Source organism: Brassica rapa, chromosome A06 (genome assembly GCF_000309985.2).
Source record: "Brassica rapa cultivar Chiifu-401-42 chromosome A06, CAAS_Brap_v3.01, whole genome shotgun sequence".
NCBI lineage: Eukaryota > Viridiplantae > Streptophyta > Magnoliopsida > Brassicales > Brassicaceae > Brassica > Brassica rapa.
Window position 1 is genome coordinate 20903202 of NC_024800.2, and position 14902 is coordinate 20918103.

Genomic DNA, 14902 nt, shown 5'->3' on the forward strand with positions numbered 1-14902 from the left:
ATACTTAATTACAATTAATGTATTAATATAGCAATTTTACAAAAAAAAATATAAGAATTACATGTAAAATTAAATGCAGAAATTAAAAAAATAGCTAAACAGAGATCACATTCAAATAAAACAAATGCTTTCAAGAAAGAAACTGTCCGAACATATAGTAGGATGTATTAGTTGATAAAAAGTGGGATGTATTAATATAGCTATTTTACAAAAAAAAAATAAGAATTATATGTAAAATTAAATGCAGAAATTAAAAAATATTATTAACAAAAATTAGCTAAACAGAGATCACATTCAAATAAAACAAATGCTTTCAAGAAAGAAACTGTCCGAACATATAGTAGGATGTATTAGTTGATAAAAAAGTGGGATGTGTTAATATAGCTATTTTACAAAAAAAAAAAAGAACTACATGTAAAGTTAAATGCAGAAATTAAAAATAATAAATACTTAATTACAATTAATGTCTTAAAATATACTCATATTAGATAATAAATGGAATCTAAAACACATAAAATTAACAAATATTAACGTTGAACTAAATAATTTAACAAAATGAGAAGCAGCTTTTTTCGAACTGAAATCAACTGAAAACGTAATCTACTCAAACCCTAATGGAAGCTATTTATAAAACTGAAAACATTTAATTATAGAGAATACAGAAACAAATCGAATGCATTTGTATAAGTATACGATAAACACCATTTTCATATACTAAGAAGATAAAATAAGGAGTTCAAAAAAAAAAGATGAAACAAGAAGAATCTCAATTTGAGTGAATGCTTTGACGAATCTAATTAAAAAAAAACATATGCATTTTTTTTTTGAAGTGATAAGAGCTTAGAGAGCCTTCCCTAAATCACTATGAAAATATTTCTCTATCCAAAACGGTCATGTTTTGAGATGGACGCACATTCTAAATAATAACTCATTCTAGGTGAAACCATAATAAAATGTATTCATATGACACCCTACAATGAGAGAGCTGCAACTACTTTTTTATTGATCAAAAACAAAAATATGACACCCTACAAAAAGTAAAAGTAAAAAAGTCTTACCAACATAGAAAATATTAAATACATTTGATAAAAATATTTTGCATATGTATATATTGTTTTCAAGCATTCATGAATAATCCACTTAGATTTTGTATGAAATGGAATTGAAAAAAAGTCCAATTTAAATTTATTACTGAATAATAGGACCGTTTGAAACGACTTCCAAACTCTTCTCCAACTTACTATTCTTTTTTTTTATACCAATATTTCTTTACCTTTAAGTCTATGGATCACTCAGACAGATTTTTTTCATACTTCAAGATTTTATAAAATTTGAGATTTTTCGTGAAAAAATTCAAAAGACAAAAAAGCAAAAGAGAAGAGAAAATTATTTGTTTTCGAAGTAAAGAGACATTTTTTCAACTTGAAAAGGGCTGAGTTTACAAATGATAACAAACTTTCTTTACGATAATACATTAATACTCTTTTATTTTTCGAATCTAACTGTAAATAACAGCGAAAGATAATTTATGGAATCAAAGAATCATATTTAGATTAAGGTTACAACTAATAATTGGATGTTTCTTTGTTAAAAACAGTCGAAGCAACAATCACTATAAACTAAATTAAAACAAACTTTAAAACAAAGTATAATACTCATATTTTATAAATTTTAATAATTAATTAAATTTATGATTTCTAATCTAGGTAATCGAATAAATAAATAAAATTTCGTGATAAAAATATGCAACTATATTTATTTTGTTAAGAATGACTTAAACATTTAAAATATAATTTAATTATTTGTATATTTTTTGTCGGCCCGCCCTACGGATGGGGTGTGCATTATATGTTGTTAGAGGTCCTAGAGGTTATGACGTGTTATACACGGTAGGGGATGTGGTGTATAAAAAATTCAAAGAAGCGTGCTATGCACGAGGACTACTTGATGATGATAAAGAGTGGCATGAGGCAATAGAGAAGCCATCTTTATGGGCAACCGGACGGCAGCTGAGAAGACTGTTTGTGCTTATCTTGGATTACTTGGAAAGTCAGCGGGTTTATCGGACGGTCGGACGTAAAACACTGCTTTTAACTGGACTAAAATAAATATTATAAAACATATATAAAATATCATATACTTTTCTATAATTTTCTTAACATACCCCGCCCGTAGGGCGGGTTTACCCTAGTATAAAACAAAAAAAAAATTAAACGATAAATAGCATTCCGAGCTAAGCTTACTTTTATGACAAAATGACCATCATATGACCATCAAACCTTTGACCATCCATCCACTTATTTTTCTGACAAGGTACAACGATTTTATGACAACATGTTTATTAGCTGGAAACTTAGAAATTTATTATGTAAAAATTGGCGATCAATGGTAGACTATAAGTTCGGACGCAAGACTATAAGTTCGGCGATCAATGGTAGAGTCGCATTAAGAAAACATTGCATGGAGTAGTTAAAAAACTTAAGTGTTACTCAATCACTTTACAAGCAATGAAAGGTACAATATAATGTCATCCGAACAACATCAACAAGAGATACAAGAACTGTTATTTCTATAAGCAAATGATTAAATTCGCCTACTTCAACTGATATGTGGTGAAGCACTTTTTATTGTTTAACATTTGAACATCAGATCGCAATTACTTTTATGTACTTTAAGAATAACAATAATTTTTAGATTTATGTTGGCCACAAATATTAAAAATATTATTACTCTTTTACAATTGCTTTTTGTCTAACTTTTTTTCTCAAACATATATACTACATAAAATAAACGTTTATACAATACACTAAAAAACTCAAAATGTTAATCGAAAATCAAACAAATATCTAATAAGGAAAATTTATACGACTCGAAAAGAACAATTCCACCACACTATTACAATTCAGTTCCAAAGGGACCAATAACAAACATGTAAAAAAACAAACAAATAACATATGTGGATAGCACAACGGCTGCGTAGCAAACACATGCATTTACATGTTTTTTCTTTTAGAATATTAACTTTAATTTATGTTTTAAGTACTATATTTAATTTGGTGCAACTATCAGCTATTTCTTTTATTTTTATTGAATCGATCAATAAAAATAATTTATGCTCATGTCATTAACCACTATAAAACGGATCAGAAAAATAATTTTGAATTCATTAGAAAATTAAAAAAATGAAGCGCTTATGCTTTCTATACCACTGTGGTTTCAGGCCAAACGTTTCCAAGATTTGATCGAGTCTTTATATACCTCACGTCTCATCAACTTTGAGATGATTACTAAGAAGGTTCATCATGGTGATGATTGGTGGACTTTAACTTCATTTATTTTTAAAACACTAATCCTAACCAATCATGATATATCTTTAATTTTAAAGCTTTGTTGCAGCTTCTACATCTTTTTTTTTTTTTTCATGTTTTACTTTTTTTTTAAAGCTACAATAATAAAAACTACAGTATAAATCATACGGCTATATTTCTACATCTACGGTTCAACCGATTCAATATGTCGTCACTTGTTTAAAACAAACTCGTTTGTTGAGGACACTTGCAGTCATGGAAAGATCATAAAAAAAAAAAGAATGATTCGCTCATTTGTTCCCTCTCTTGGTCTTATAATCTGAAGAAAACTCACTTACCATGAGATGATGTGTGATTCTCATGTTTAAGATTTATCTCTTTTAGATTGGTCTAAAAAGGATTTCCTTTTGGTGCTAATAACATGTTTATCGTCTTTTATTTGATTGATTTTAAGGAAAAGAAAAATAAAAACGAACAACCGTCGACTTTTAGTAACGGTTAGATTTTAATAATTTTTTAAAAAAGGAAAAAGGAAACAACTATATTAACGGCTGGATATTTGACGAAAAAGGAAATTAACAACTACATTAATAAATGATCAGATCTTCAAAAAAGGAAATATATCCATTGCACAACAATAATCGAACTTTAAAAAGAACGGAAAAAGGAAATAGAGCGGGTCCCATTTAACAACCTATATAAACACACCGAGTCCTAGGGTCCTAGGGTATAAAAAATAAAAAAAAAGACAGACACTCTCTTCCTTTTTTCTGCATTGATTTTTCTTCATCGTTACTGCTTCCTCGCTTTCGTTCTCTCTCACTCTCTGTTTCAAATCCAAAGCCTAGGGTTTTGCAATGACGACAGCAACAAGTATGGGTCGTGACCCGTTGTTCTTGTCCTCTTCCTTATCAAAATCTGATCGTGCGGCAGCGATAAAGATTAGGTTTGCAGATATAATTGTCAAGTCGAGTAGTAATAAGTCTGAGGCTATGATGACGATCAGAAGAGAGAAGGAACTTCTTCAGCTTCAAGAAAAAGCCATGATCGAGGAAAGGATGAAAGTCAGACAAGAGGAAAGGCTTGCGGTGCTGAAGATGGAAGAAGAAGAAAAAGCCATGATGGAGGAAAGGATGAAAGTCAGACAAGAGGAAAGACTTGCGATAATCAAGATGGAAGAAGAAGAAGAAGCAAGATCATCAAACTGTAAGTTCGAACAGGATCATCCCTTGTTTGCCCAAATAGCCGAAAAAGAACTGTTAAAACTCATTGGTGGTTCCCGCAAGGCAAGAGATCGATCTTTACTCAAAAAGTCTGGATTGGTTTTGAAAACTGATCATATTGATGATGATCGTCTTTATGATCTTGAGGAAGGTGAAATCTTTTAGAGTACTAGTATTATCCTCACAATTAATGATGATCTTCTTGATGATCTTGAAGTATTTTAGAGTCTAGTATTCGGACAGTCTATTTTTTTTCTCTGTTTATGATGTAGGAAACATGTTCTCTCTAAAATCGTGTAGAATTAATTGTTTGATAGCTGATTGGTCTTTTGTGTTATAAAAGTCTTGAGTTTTACTTGTCTTGTCTTCTTTTTGACTTGCTTTCAAACTCGTTAAACCCATTATTTTCTTAGTCTTCTTGGCTTCATTATGCATGACAAATCACTTGGAACATGTAAGTTGATTAAGTGACGCATCGTCTCCATAAATCATGACAAACAGTTCTTTTACAAACTAATTCTCTTTGGGATTTATCCAATTTGATTGACTAGATAACATCAAGTTGATTTGACTGCTCAAGCTTTGAAACAAATCTAGCTATAGTATTTTAGTATCCTAAGGGATGAGATTATTACAAGAGATGAGCTTAATTTGACTGTCAGTTGTTGCTAATTCCTTTTGTGTCTTAAGCATATGGGAGAATAAGCTCTTCAGCTTCTTCTTTTTTCTTTCTAAAAGTCATTGGTTAAGCTTCTCTTGATGTTTTTTTTGACATTACCTTACATTTGTTGGTTCTGTTTTTGATTTGGTCCTTTGTATGGCTTCTCGTGGTACTTCACCATATGCATGTAAGCAGCCACTCAATGTCTTCTGTTAAAATTGGTGTAAACCTACCTACTCTGTTTCTAACTTATCATGCTTGACTTCACTTTTGGATTCCTGCTGCCTGAATCTAATTATTGTTCGTCTTCTGTCTAACTGCTTATGTTCATCAAATGTGGCAGATCTTCCGGATGACAAACACTTCTTCATTGACCACTCTGGTAATACATTAATTTTCTTTCAAACTGTTCTGTTTTACTCCCTTCCTGAATCATTTTGGTATGTCTTCATCATTTACTGTAGTAATATTCGTTTTAACTGTGTCAACGACATTAAGATACATCAGTACTATTTCATTTGTTTTCTTCCTTGAGCTCTCAAAAGCAGCATCACATTTCTTAATAATACACTAGATTTTGACCCGCGCTTTGAAAGCGCGGGATTAACCTTCTTGCATATGAGTCATGAAACTTTTATCTTTTTACATGTTAGATATACCAAATTTAAAATAGTTAGAACAAAAGAGTCATAGTATTCTCTTATCATATTGTATAAGAGTATATAAGTAGACATAAAATATTTGTATTCTCATTTTTTCTTGAACTGATTCTTACTTACATTCTCATTTGCAAAGATGATTTACATAGTTTCGTCTGACAATAAAATGTATTAGATTTCATATGTATATATTCTAAGGTCATAAACCCATTTACGGCAGATCTAACTTTAGCTATGTTATAGGAAGATATATTGTTCTGAAATTGGTATAAACACGAAACCGAACTTTCGTAGGAGTTGCAACTTAAGTGAGATATTGTATCTTGTCTATGGTAAAGTCTTGCACAGATGACAGATGTAAACTGAATATTTTCGTAATGATATTTCCTTAAATAATATAGATTTTTGATTGCAAAACTTTAATGCATTAATGTTGAAATAGGTTTAGGAAATAAATGATGCGTACAATTAGGAAAAAATTGCTGCAATATGGTTGGGCTATAATTTATGTTCGTTTTGAATTTTGAAAACATTGGGATTTTTTTTTGTCACTAAAAACAGTGGGATAAAAACTCCTTTTTGATTGGTCGAATTAATGGAGTCACAAATTATTATTATTTTTTTAAAGGAAAATAACTAATGGCAGAGAGTTGTAAATACCTTGAAAATTTAAGGGTAGAATCCTAGTAGGGATTCTGCTTTAATAGTATAGATTCTCAAGGTTGCACATTTACGTAAGACTGTATTAGTTAATATTAAGTCGAGTAGTTGAACATATTGGCCCATTAGCTCAGTTGGTTAGAGCGTCGTGCTAATAACGCGAAGGTCACAGGTTCGATCCCTGTATGGGCCAATTTATTTTGTTTCCTTTTTCAACATTTTTCGTTTGGCAGATATCGAAGTCTTTCTCTCCCCTTGAAACAACATGCAGTGTATCATCTTCAATTAAAAACGGCAAAGCATCTTCATCAAAAGAAGTATGTATCTATAGAAAACAGTATATGGCTCTTCAAATCCAGCTAAAAACATCCAGGCCTGTCTATGTGATATAACTGTGCATCTACAAAGAATCACATATATATATATATATATATATCTCCGAGTTATAATGCTATCTAAAAATGCATATAAGAAAACAATTTGTTGGTCATGTCAACAAACTCTCTGAACCAAAGCTTTGAGGAAATCAGAATGGGACAGTGAACGGCAACGCATGTAGTTCGACTTAATCGAGTAGTTGGCCACACCATCAAACTGCTTCCATTGATGCTTGAGTGATTGCTAATTTGATGATGTCTTTTAGCATCAATTCCTTCATGAACAACCCACAGTTACGTTACTTTATCTTTAGAGTTGGTGAGCTTGTTCTCAACCCAACGTGCCCAGTTATCAAGAATTTCAAAAGATAATATACATTTTTTGTGAACATTTTTATCCTAAAACCGAATATTCGTTGAAAATGTTGAAGTGATGTATCTAATATTTTAATTAACGTTAGTAAAATCAATTATCACACTATATATATACAAAGATAAAACAAAAAAATACAACTGTAGTGCAGTATGTTTTGGTAATTTTAACCCAGCTACCTTCGAAAGAATATAATAAGTTGTGTATAGCCCCAAGATGGCTAAATGTGTATAGTATATATTATAATCAAAAGATGGCCAAAATTGAGAAGTAGAAGAAAGAAAGTGAGAGCGAGAAAGAATAATAAGAGGAGGACGACGTGCTTGGTCTTTGAGATGGTATATTAGTTGCCTCTGGTGCAAACGACGAAGCTGGCGGTCTAGCCAAGGAAGATGAGCGGTTCGACGGAAGCGTCCTGGCCGAGGTCTCACCGGTGTAACCTTTAGCCATGAAAGTAAGACTCTGATTAGAAAGGAAAGTAGATAATAACATGTTGTACAATGAATGAAGAACGTGTGATAAGGAACTCACAATCAGATTCTTTCCAACCAAGAGTCAGTTTCTCACGATCAAAGATGATGCGATAGCCAGTCATGAAGTTCTCTGCATATTATTAAAAAAAAAAAAACAAATGCGATAGAGATCATTATGAGTTTAGGCAAACTTATTTTTGGTTTTGAGTTTTTCCAAATTGATACTTACGTCCGATGATGCTAATGTCTTCGATCTTCATGATGGCTAAACAGTAGACATCTGTGTCCTGAAAACATTACAAGGACGGAGAGACAAAGTTTTACTTAAAGTGTAATGGCAGACAAGGAACAGAGTTTCGCTGGCCTAACTAACTAACCTTCATGGGGAAAACTACTAAGGGGTGATAAACATGATATGAGCTCCCGCCTTTCATTGTTAGATTCACAGCTGGATACTCGATACTGTCTTTGCTTGGGCTGTAAGTTAGATGTAGATCCAAAAGTTATTATGAGTAACATTTTAGGGAAACGGTGATCCTAGAGTAAAGAATGCAACCTCAATGCATAACAGTACTCGAAAGGCAACTTCGAATCAGTTTGATAACGTTTGTCCATAGCTTGAGAATTAAACTGCAAAAATCATAACAGATTTATTATGATTATGCCTCTTAATATGCGTTGGTTATGTGGACTTACACTTTCTGAAATAAGAGCGTAAGCTGCATCAGTCAGATAAGTGAAGGAGGTTCCAGAGTCGAAAACAGCATCAAATTCAAGATCATCAGTGTTTCCTCCAACGCTTATTTGAGCGACGGTGATATTGTAAGTAGGACTGGTTAAACAGTAAAAAAACAAACATAGTAAGTAGAAGTAAAATTCAAGGAGATGGACCAATTAAGTTCAGTGATCCCTTGCTTACTGTGGTTGTCTTATGTTCAATGGTGTTTCTCGTTGGTCTACGCTACCTTTATCACCAAAACTGATCCTACCAGCTCCATCCTTTCCAAAACACATTGAGAACGAGTTTGCTGCGATTCCATCCTTTGCTAATACGCTAGGAACCGATATGTCATCCAAGCCAAGCCCGAAAAGACCATTTGGAGCTGCACCATCGTGGAATACACCTGTCTGAACTTGACCACATCTGCTCCAGCACAAAGGTTTAGTCTTGCCGATATAATAGATAGCTTTGAGAAACATTAAAAGTTTCTTCTTCAAGGAAGAAAGTACTTACCCCAAGGTAATTCGAGCGGGAATAGCTTTGGAGTTTTTCTCATTTGAAACTAAGTGAAGAACATCTTCAACCAAGACTCCAGTAGAAGAGGTACCGTTTGAAAGATACCGAATCTGGTATGGGCAATTACTATTTGGGGAAGCGCATCGATCACCTCTCTTGCATAACATGCTATTGCAAGGAACTTTAGAACTTGTTGACGACGCATTAGGGCTATAAATATTGAGCTCCAAGCTCTGTTCAACAACGAAAATAAAGAACTCAACAACTTGAAGATATAAAAAATGACTAAAGAGATAGCACATTACAAATCAACAAAACAAAATCTTAATCACTATATTATTGAGATTATAGTGAGTATAAATGCATAATTTATAAGTCCATGTCAGATTTAAGAGTATTTACATTGGATTACTCTATTTTCTTAATAGAGTAATTCAATAATGAAGTTGATTTTCACTCTAAAAATAGAGTAAAAAAAAAGTAAATAGATTACTCCATTTGTGGAATAAACTCATTTTTACTTCATTGTGGAATGAAAAAATGAAATAGAGTTGAAACATTTCTTATTCCAAACTCCATTTTAGATTAAAAAATAAGTGGACTTGGAGAAGCTCTTGGTGTTGAAGACTTGGTCAACAAAGAGCTGCCTAATTCAGATTTCTATCATGTGGTTGATATTTTATCTCTTACACAAGTAAAGTCAAGTCTCATTTAGAACAAAACCCATCAGACTCATCACAATCTCGACCAAAGAGAGCTCAAACGAACAAATGATACATAAGCAATATACTCAAATAAATAAATAAAAACAAAAGGAAACATTACCGAGCCACCAGGTGCTTTGAGTTCACGGACACAACTAGTACAATCACAGGGCAGCCAAAACAAATCACTTCCAGTGTCTAAAGCAACCAGAAACCAACTAGACGGCGTTCCGACCGTCACATTCGCGTAATGCAAACTGTACACACAAAAAATAAACAAAACATCTCCAAGTCTTTTAACAATCTCATTTCAGTAATAAAAACCACTTAAAGCTAAAGACAAAAACTTACAATCCTAGGCCGTTCACACGAACAGTTTCATTTCCGTCAGCGAAACTGACGAGTGGCTGATCTTGGGTTGCGAGCCTGCGTCCTCTGATTAGTCGATCTCGATGAGCCATCACTCTGTAGTACTTAGAAGAGTCTCGATGAGGCAGCCCATCTCCCGGCAAAACGCCGAGGACCTGGTCTGAGAAACGGTGGTGAAATTCAAACCCAAATTCGCCTAATCCTTCACATCTATCCAGTCTCCAGCTCGAAACAAGCAGAAGAATCAGACCCGCAAACGTAATTCTACAGCTTGAGTACGAAACCATGGCGGTTCAGAAAAGTACTCCGCCGACAGCGAAATATATGTAAAGCCTCGGTATGAATCTTCTTTTAGCTAAAGGATCGATGAGAATTTTTGATACGAAACCAGGACGGCGAGTTGTGTGAGGAAGTGTAGGAGGAAGCAAGAAGTTTCAATATGTTCTGTTCTGTACTCTGTATCAACTTTGAAGTCCTCCAAAGTACTAAATAAAGGTTTTTGATATATTATAAATTATACTCTCTTTCAAAATGTAAATGTACTATGTTTTAAATCAATGTATAACTATTGAAAAGTTATTTTTATCAAAATGTATCATTAAATATAAATTAAAATTTTATTTAATCAGTGAAGAAAATAGACTATAAATAATTATTTGATATTACACTTTTATTAGATTTAAAATTTGTCTAAAAGATAAAAATATTTGAGAAAATTGCCAAAAGAGAACAAAAAAATCAGGTTGTTGTTACTTTGGTATAAAACCAATTTTGTTCATTTTTTCTCTTTTTACCTTTTGTATTTCTGAAAACTAATGAAATAAATAATTTTGTGAATCAAAAAAATTATTAAAAATATAAACAATTAATAAAACATCCATATACACAAGCTGGTAATTTTCTTTTGTTCAAAAACTTGGTAAATAAGATTTTTAAAATACGTTCTACTAAAAGTAGAATGCGTCTTCTACGAAAAATGGTATAGTAGAAAACGATTTCTAAAATAAACACGTTCATCTACTTCTTTTAGAACGCCCATTTTACTATTTACTAAATTTCTAAAAAAGAGGAATGCGCATTCTACTAATCGTAAAGGTATCCACTTTCTTTCCGAATGCATCTTCTACTTTTATAAAGTATTCTAAATTTCGTGAAATATGTTTTCTACAATGTACTCTTATGTCTACTCAAAGTAGAAAGTGTATTCAAAATTTTTATCATTCTTCTAAACTTATAGAAGTCACCTTCTATGGATAAGAATATCTGATTTTTTGCGAAAATTAATGAAATTTCAGTTAAGGAAATATTCTAAAAATCTCCAAGAAATATTCTAACTTCCTAAAACGTGTTCTGGTCGATTTTACTTGAAAAAATTAAATAAAAAAAATGATTCTCTTTTCCTTCTTCATAGATATCAATCTATGGTTTTTCCATAGTTTTTTTTTATTCTTCTCACAAACTTTTGTTTTCTAAGATGCATATCTATACCTATTTTTTTTATTGCCTTTCAACTGTTTTTTTTTTCCTTTTCTCCATTAACTTTTTTTAAAAATTCAAATTAACTTTTAAATTATGTTTAATTAGATTAAATATAGGATTAGTTTTGGAATTATGAAAAAAATTATACTAATAAAACAACTTTATGTTGGTTTTATACCAAGGGAACAATAACCTTATTTTTTTGTTCTCTTTTAGCAATTTTCCCAAAATATTTTACATATTATAAAATATCAAAAGCTATTTTATTTTGAAATGGAAGGAATAGTAAAAAATGACAGAAAAATTCCTTCTGGATATGGCAAAAGTCAACGTGGAAGTCCTCGAACGGGATCCAGAGTCATCCTTCTGTGGAATATTCAAAATTTGTAATACCACTCTACATAATGATCGATTGCTACTGAGTAATAGCGCCATTTACGCCATTAAATTGTTTTCTATTTTATGAACACGCCAAAATTCAAGACCCGAACTGAATCCGAGTTGAATAAATACATGAATGATTCTTTTAGGCAATGTTTTTAAACCCGACCCGGACATTGAACCGGATGACTTACCGGATAGCTGAATTACTGGGTCGACCGCGGGTGAACCGCGGATTAATAAATTAATTAATTTTATTATATAATAATATATTAGCTATGAAAATAAATATATAAAAACTAAAGTTTAATATTTTTTAAATATTTTTTAAAACATAAAATAATAGTTTGAATATGTATATATTTTATGTTTAAAAAGTATTTAGAAAATACTTAACTTTAATTTTTATATTTTTATTTTCATTTGACATACAAAATATCAAAAAATAATTTAGATTATTTAAATTTTTCTGTAACAAATTAAGAGTTATGACATCTAAAAAAATCAAGATATAAAATTCATAAATATTTAAATGTCTAATGTGAATAATAAAGTAAACTTCAAATTCAAAATAAACCAAAAGTAAAAGATCATTGTAATAAATTGTCAATATCGGAAATGAACTAACACCAAATCACATCAACTAATGGTTCTCTCTACCATTGTTGACTTCATTTTCTTCAAGTGACATAGTGAAATCTTCATCAAAATCTAAAAATTACAAATATAAAACTGAAAAGAGAAAACCTAAGTTTTTTTTGCCAACATCTAACTTCTTAATTGGAAACTTAGAATATAAAACATAATCTAAAAACTAAAAAAATGATGTAAAAGTTATTTATTGGTTTAACCGGTATCGGGTTCCGAGTTTTAGTGGGTTTTGCGGGTTTTTGTGGGTTTTTAAATATTGGGTTTTTCACAAAATCCAAACCGGATTTTTTCTGGGTCACCGGGTTTACCGGTTCAACCGCGGGTCTTGGTCGGGTTTCAAAACACTGCTTTTAGGTGATAGAAACTGTACTCGAACATAAAGTGTTATTAATTTTTTTTTGTCGTCTAAAAGGTGTTATTAATTGAATTCTACAAATAACTCAAAAAATCCAATGTCTTTTGAAAAATCTTTCATTAATAGCAATTGCTCCAAACAAAATTTGCCATATAAAATGACATAATTTTTTTCCTGTTGAAACTTTCCAAATCTTCTCCTTTAGAGGATTTAGAGATGGTAACTAATTCATTTTTCAGTATCTTTTCTATCTCTTGCAAACATGTATCCTGATTTGACTGCAAAATGGCCTGAAAGTGAAGAATTCTAACACTATCCATCCTGATTGGGAGTCCTGCTGATATGTAAACAGCACACCAACATTATATCGTGGGGTTCTAGTAGGCTCCTGAGTTTTGAACTATCCCAATCATTCATGACTGGGTCTATAAGGTCGGAGACTTTTAAGTTGGGGTCGTAGACTTGTGGCATGATAGGTGGTCTTGTATGTACATCTGGTATCTATGGGTCTTCCTAACTAAAATGTGTTCCCTAATTGTTCCGATTGTGCGTCTAAGACCTTAAGTGAACAGTTTTTTGCTGCCATAATATTCCTCCAGCCATAAGATGGTCTCGAAGCCTTAGGTGCTTTGCATGTTTTGCATGTTTTAAGGCGTAACTCTTGGTAAATTACAATCATTAGAACTGAGATTCTTTTCTTGGCCCATTGCTATGTTCACGTTCATCTGAACGAAATGTTGATGTTGAAAATAGTTATTTATACTTTGGTGTAACATTTGTTGGTATTTTCCCAGTTTTACTGGTAAGACATCAAAAGGATTTTTGAAATGTCTTATCCGAGGCTTATGATAGTGTTCACTGAGATTTACTCAATATTCTAGAAGCATAGGATTTGCCTCTGGATTTCAGAGAATGGATTGAATAGTGCATAACCACGACATCTTACAGTGTAGCGGAGAACAGAGAGCTAATGGACAAATAAGTTCGTGGGTTGGAAAGTCAAGAGAATCAACAAAGGTCTCTCTCATTTGTTTTTTTTTTTCGATCAAATCTCTCTCTCATTTGTTTTAAGTGTCATAAAAAGACATAATTTGAACCGGAAAAATCACCGCCATTCTAACTCTCTCCAAGTGAACCAAAGAACATTTCCGTCACTAACCTAACTCAGCACTACATACCTAATAAAAGATGGATACCAAAAAGAAAAATAAACAGAAATTGATTGATTAAGAATTTAAGATTACTCCAGCTCAATTTTTTTGCCGTCTAAAAAGTGTTATTAATTGAATTTCTACGAATAACTCGTAAAATCCAAAACATTATGTAACTTATGTTTTGGATTTAACCAAAATGTACTTACAATTTATTTTGAACGAGGACTCCATCTATGTGCAATCCCCAGGACAAGCACATAAGCACTTGATTTAGCCAAAGCATTTGCCAATACTTTTTAAGTGTCTAATTCACAGCGCCGTCTTAACCAATATAATAACCATGGACGAAACATAGAATATGAACCTTTTTATAAATAGTTTCTATATTTTTCTTCACTACATTTCTTTTAACTTAAACTCTAAGACCTGAAACCAGTGTTTTGAAAACTGGACCGGACCGGCCGGCTGGACCAGACAGGCCGGTCGAACCGTAACTTGGCCATCTATTTGATTCCGAATTATACTAAAAAACGGACTTGAGTTAAATTGGCAAACCCGGTCAAAAACCGATAAAACTCGCTAAAACCAGTGATCAAAATTGATATTAAAATCATATTTTTCAAATTCAAGTATTTTTAAAAAAAGTTATTATTTTCATTATTTTATATTATTTTAAAAAAGTTATTTTTGTTTTCATATCATTTTTAGATTCTAATAATTATATAAAATTTTATAAACATAATTTTATGTTATACATATAATAGTTACTTAATATAAAATTTAATTAAAATTTAAAACCCATTGAACCAGTTGGACCGATCCGACCATTGATTTAGTT

The 14902-nt window shown here is 31.7% G+C and overlaps 1 protein-coding gene and 1 non-coding gene across 2 annotated transcripts; one reads left to right on the top strand and one right to left on the bottom strand.

Annotated features, from left to right (window-relative positions):
• The first annotated feature begins 6630 nt into the window (after positions 1–6630).
• TRNAI-AAU lies at positions 6631–6704 on the top strand. Its single transcript has one exon. It is a non-coding gene; the product is annotated as a tRNA-Ile (tRNA).
• Positions 6705–7322: 618 nt separating this feature from the next.
• Positions 7323–10331, bottom strand: LOC103874100 (aspartyl protease family protein 1). Its single transcript, XM_009152514.3, has 10 exons — positions 10027–10331; positions 9797–9932; positions 8969–9204; positions 8654–8878; positions 8431–8566; positions 8291–8364; positions 8112–8211; positions 7964–8021; positions 7793–7864; positions 7323–7701 (listed from the first exon to the last, which is right to left on the bottom strand). The coding sequence occupies exons 1-10, from the start codon at positions 10329–10331 to the stop codon at positions 7508–7510; spliced, it is 1536 nt and encodes a 511-aa protein (XP_009150762.1). The 3' UTR covers positions 7323–7507.
• Positions 10332–14902: the final 4571 nt, after the last annotated feature.

Excerpts from the sequence above, each read along its gene's own strand:
- LOC103874100 (XM_009152514.3), bottom strand. The coding sequence starts at position 10,331 with ATGGTTTCGTACTCAAGCTGTAGAATTACGTTTGCGGGTCTGATTCTT. Across the intron at positions 8,212-8,290 it reads GAGTACTGTTATGCATTGAG|CCCAAGCAAAGACAGTATCG; the intron begins GTTGCATTCTTT and ends TCTAACTTACAG. Across the intron at positions 7,702-7,792 it reads TGGTTGGAAAGAATCTGATT|GTTACACCGGTGAGACCTCG; the intron begins GTGAGTTCCTTA and ends TCATGGCTAAAG.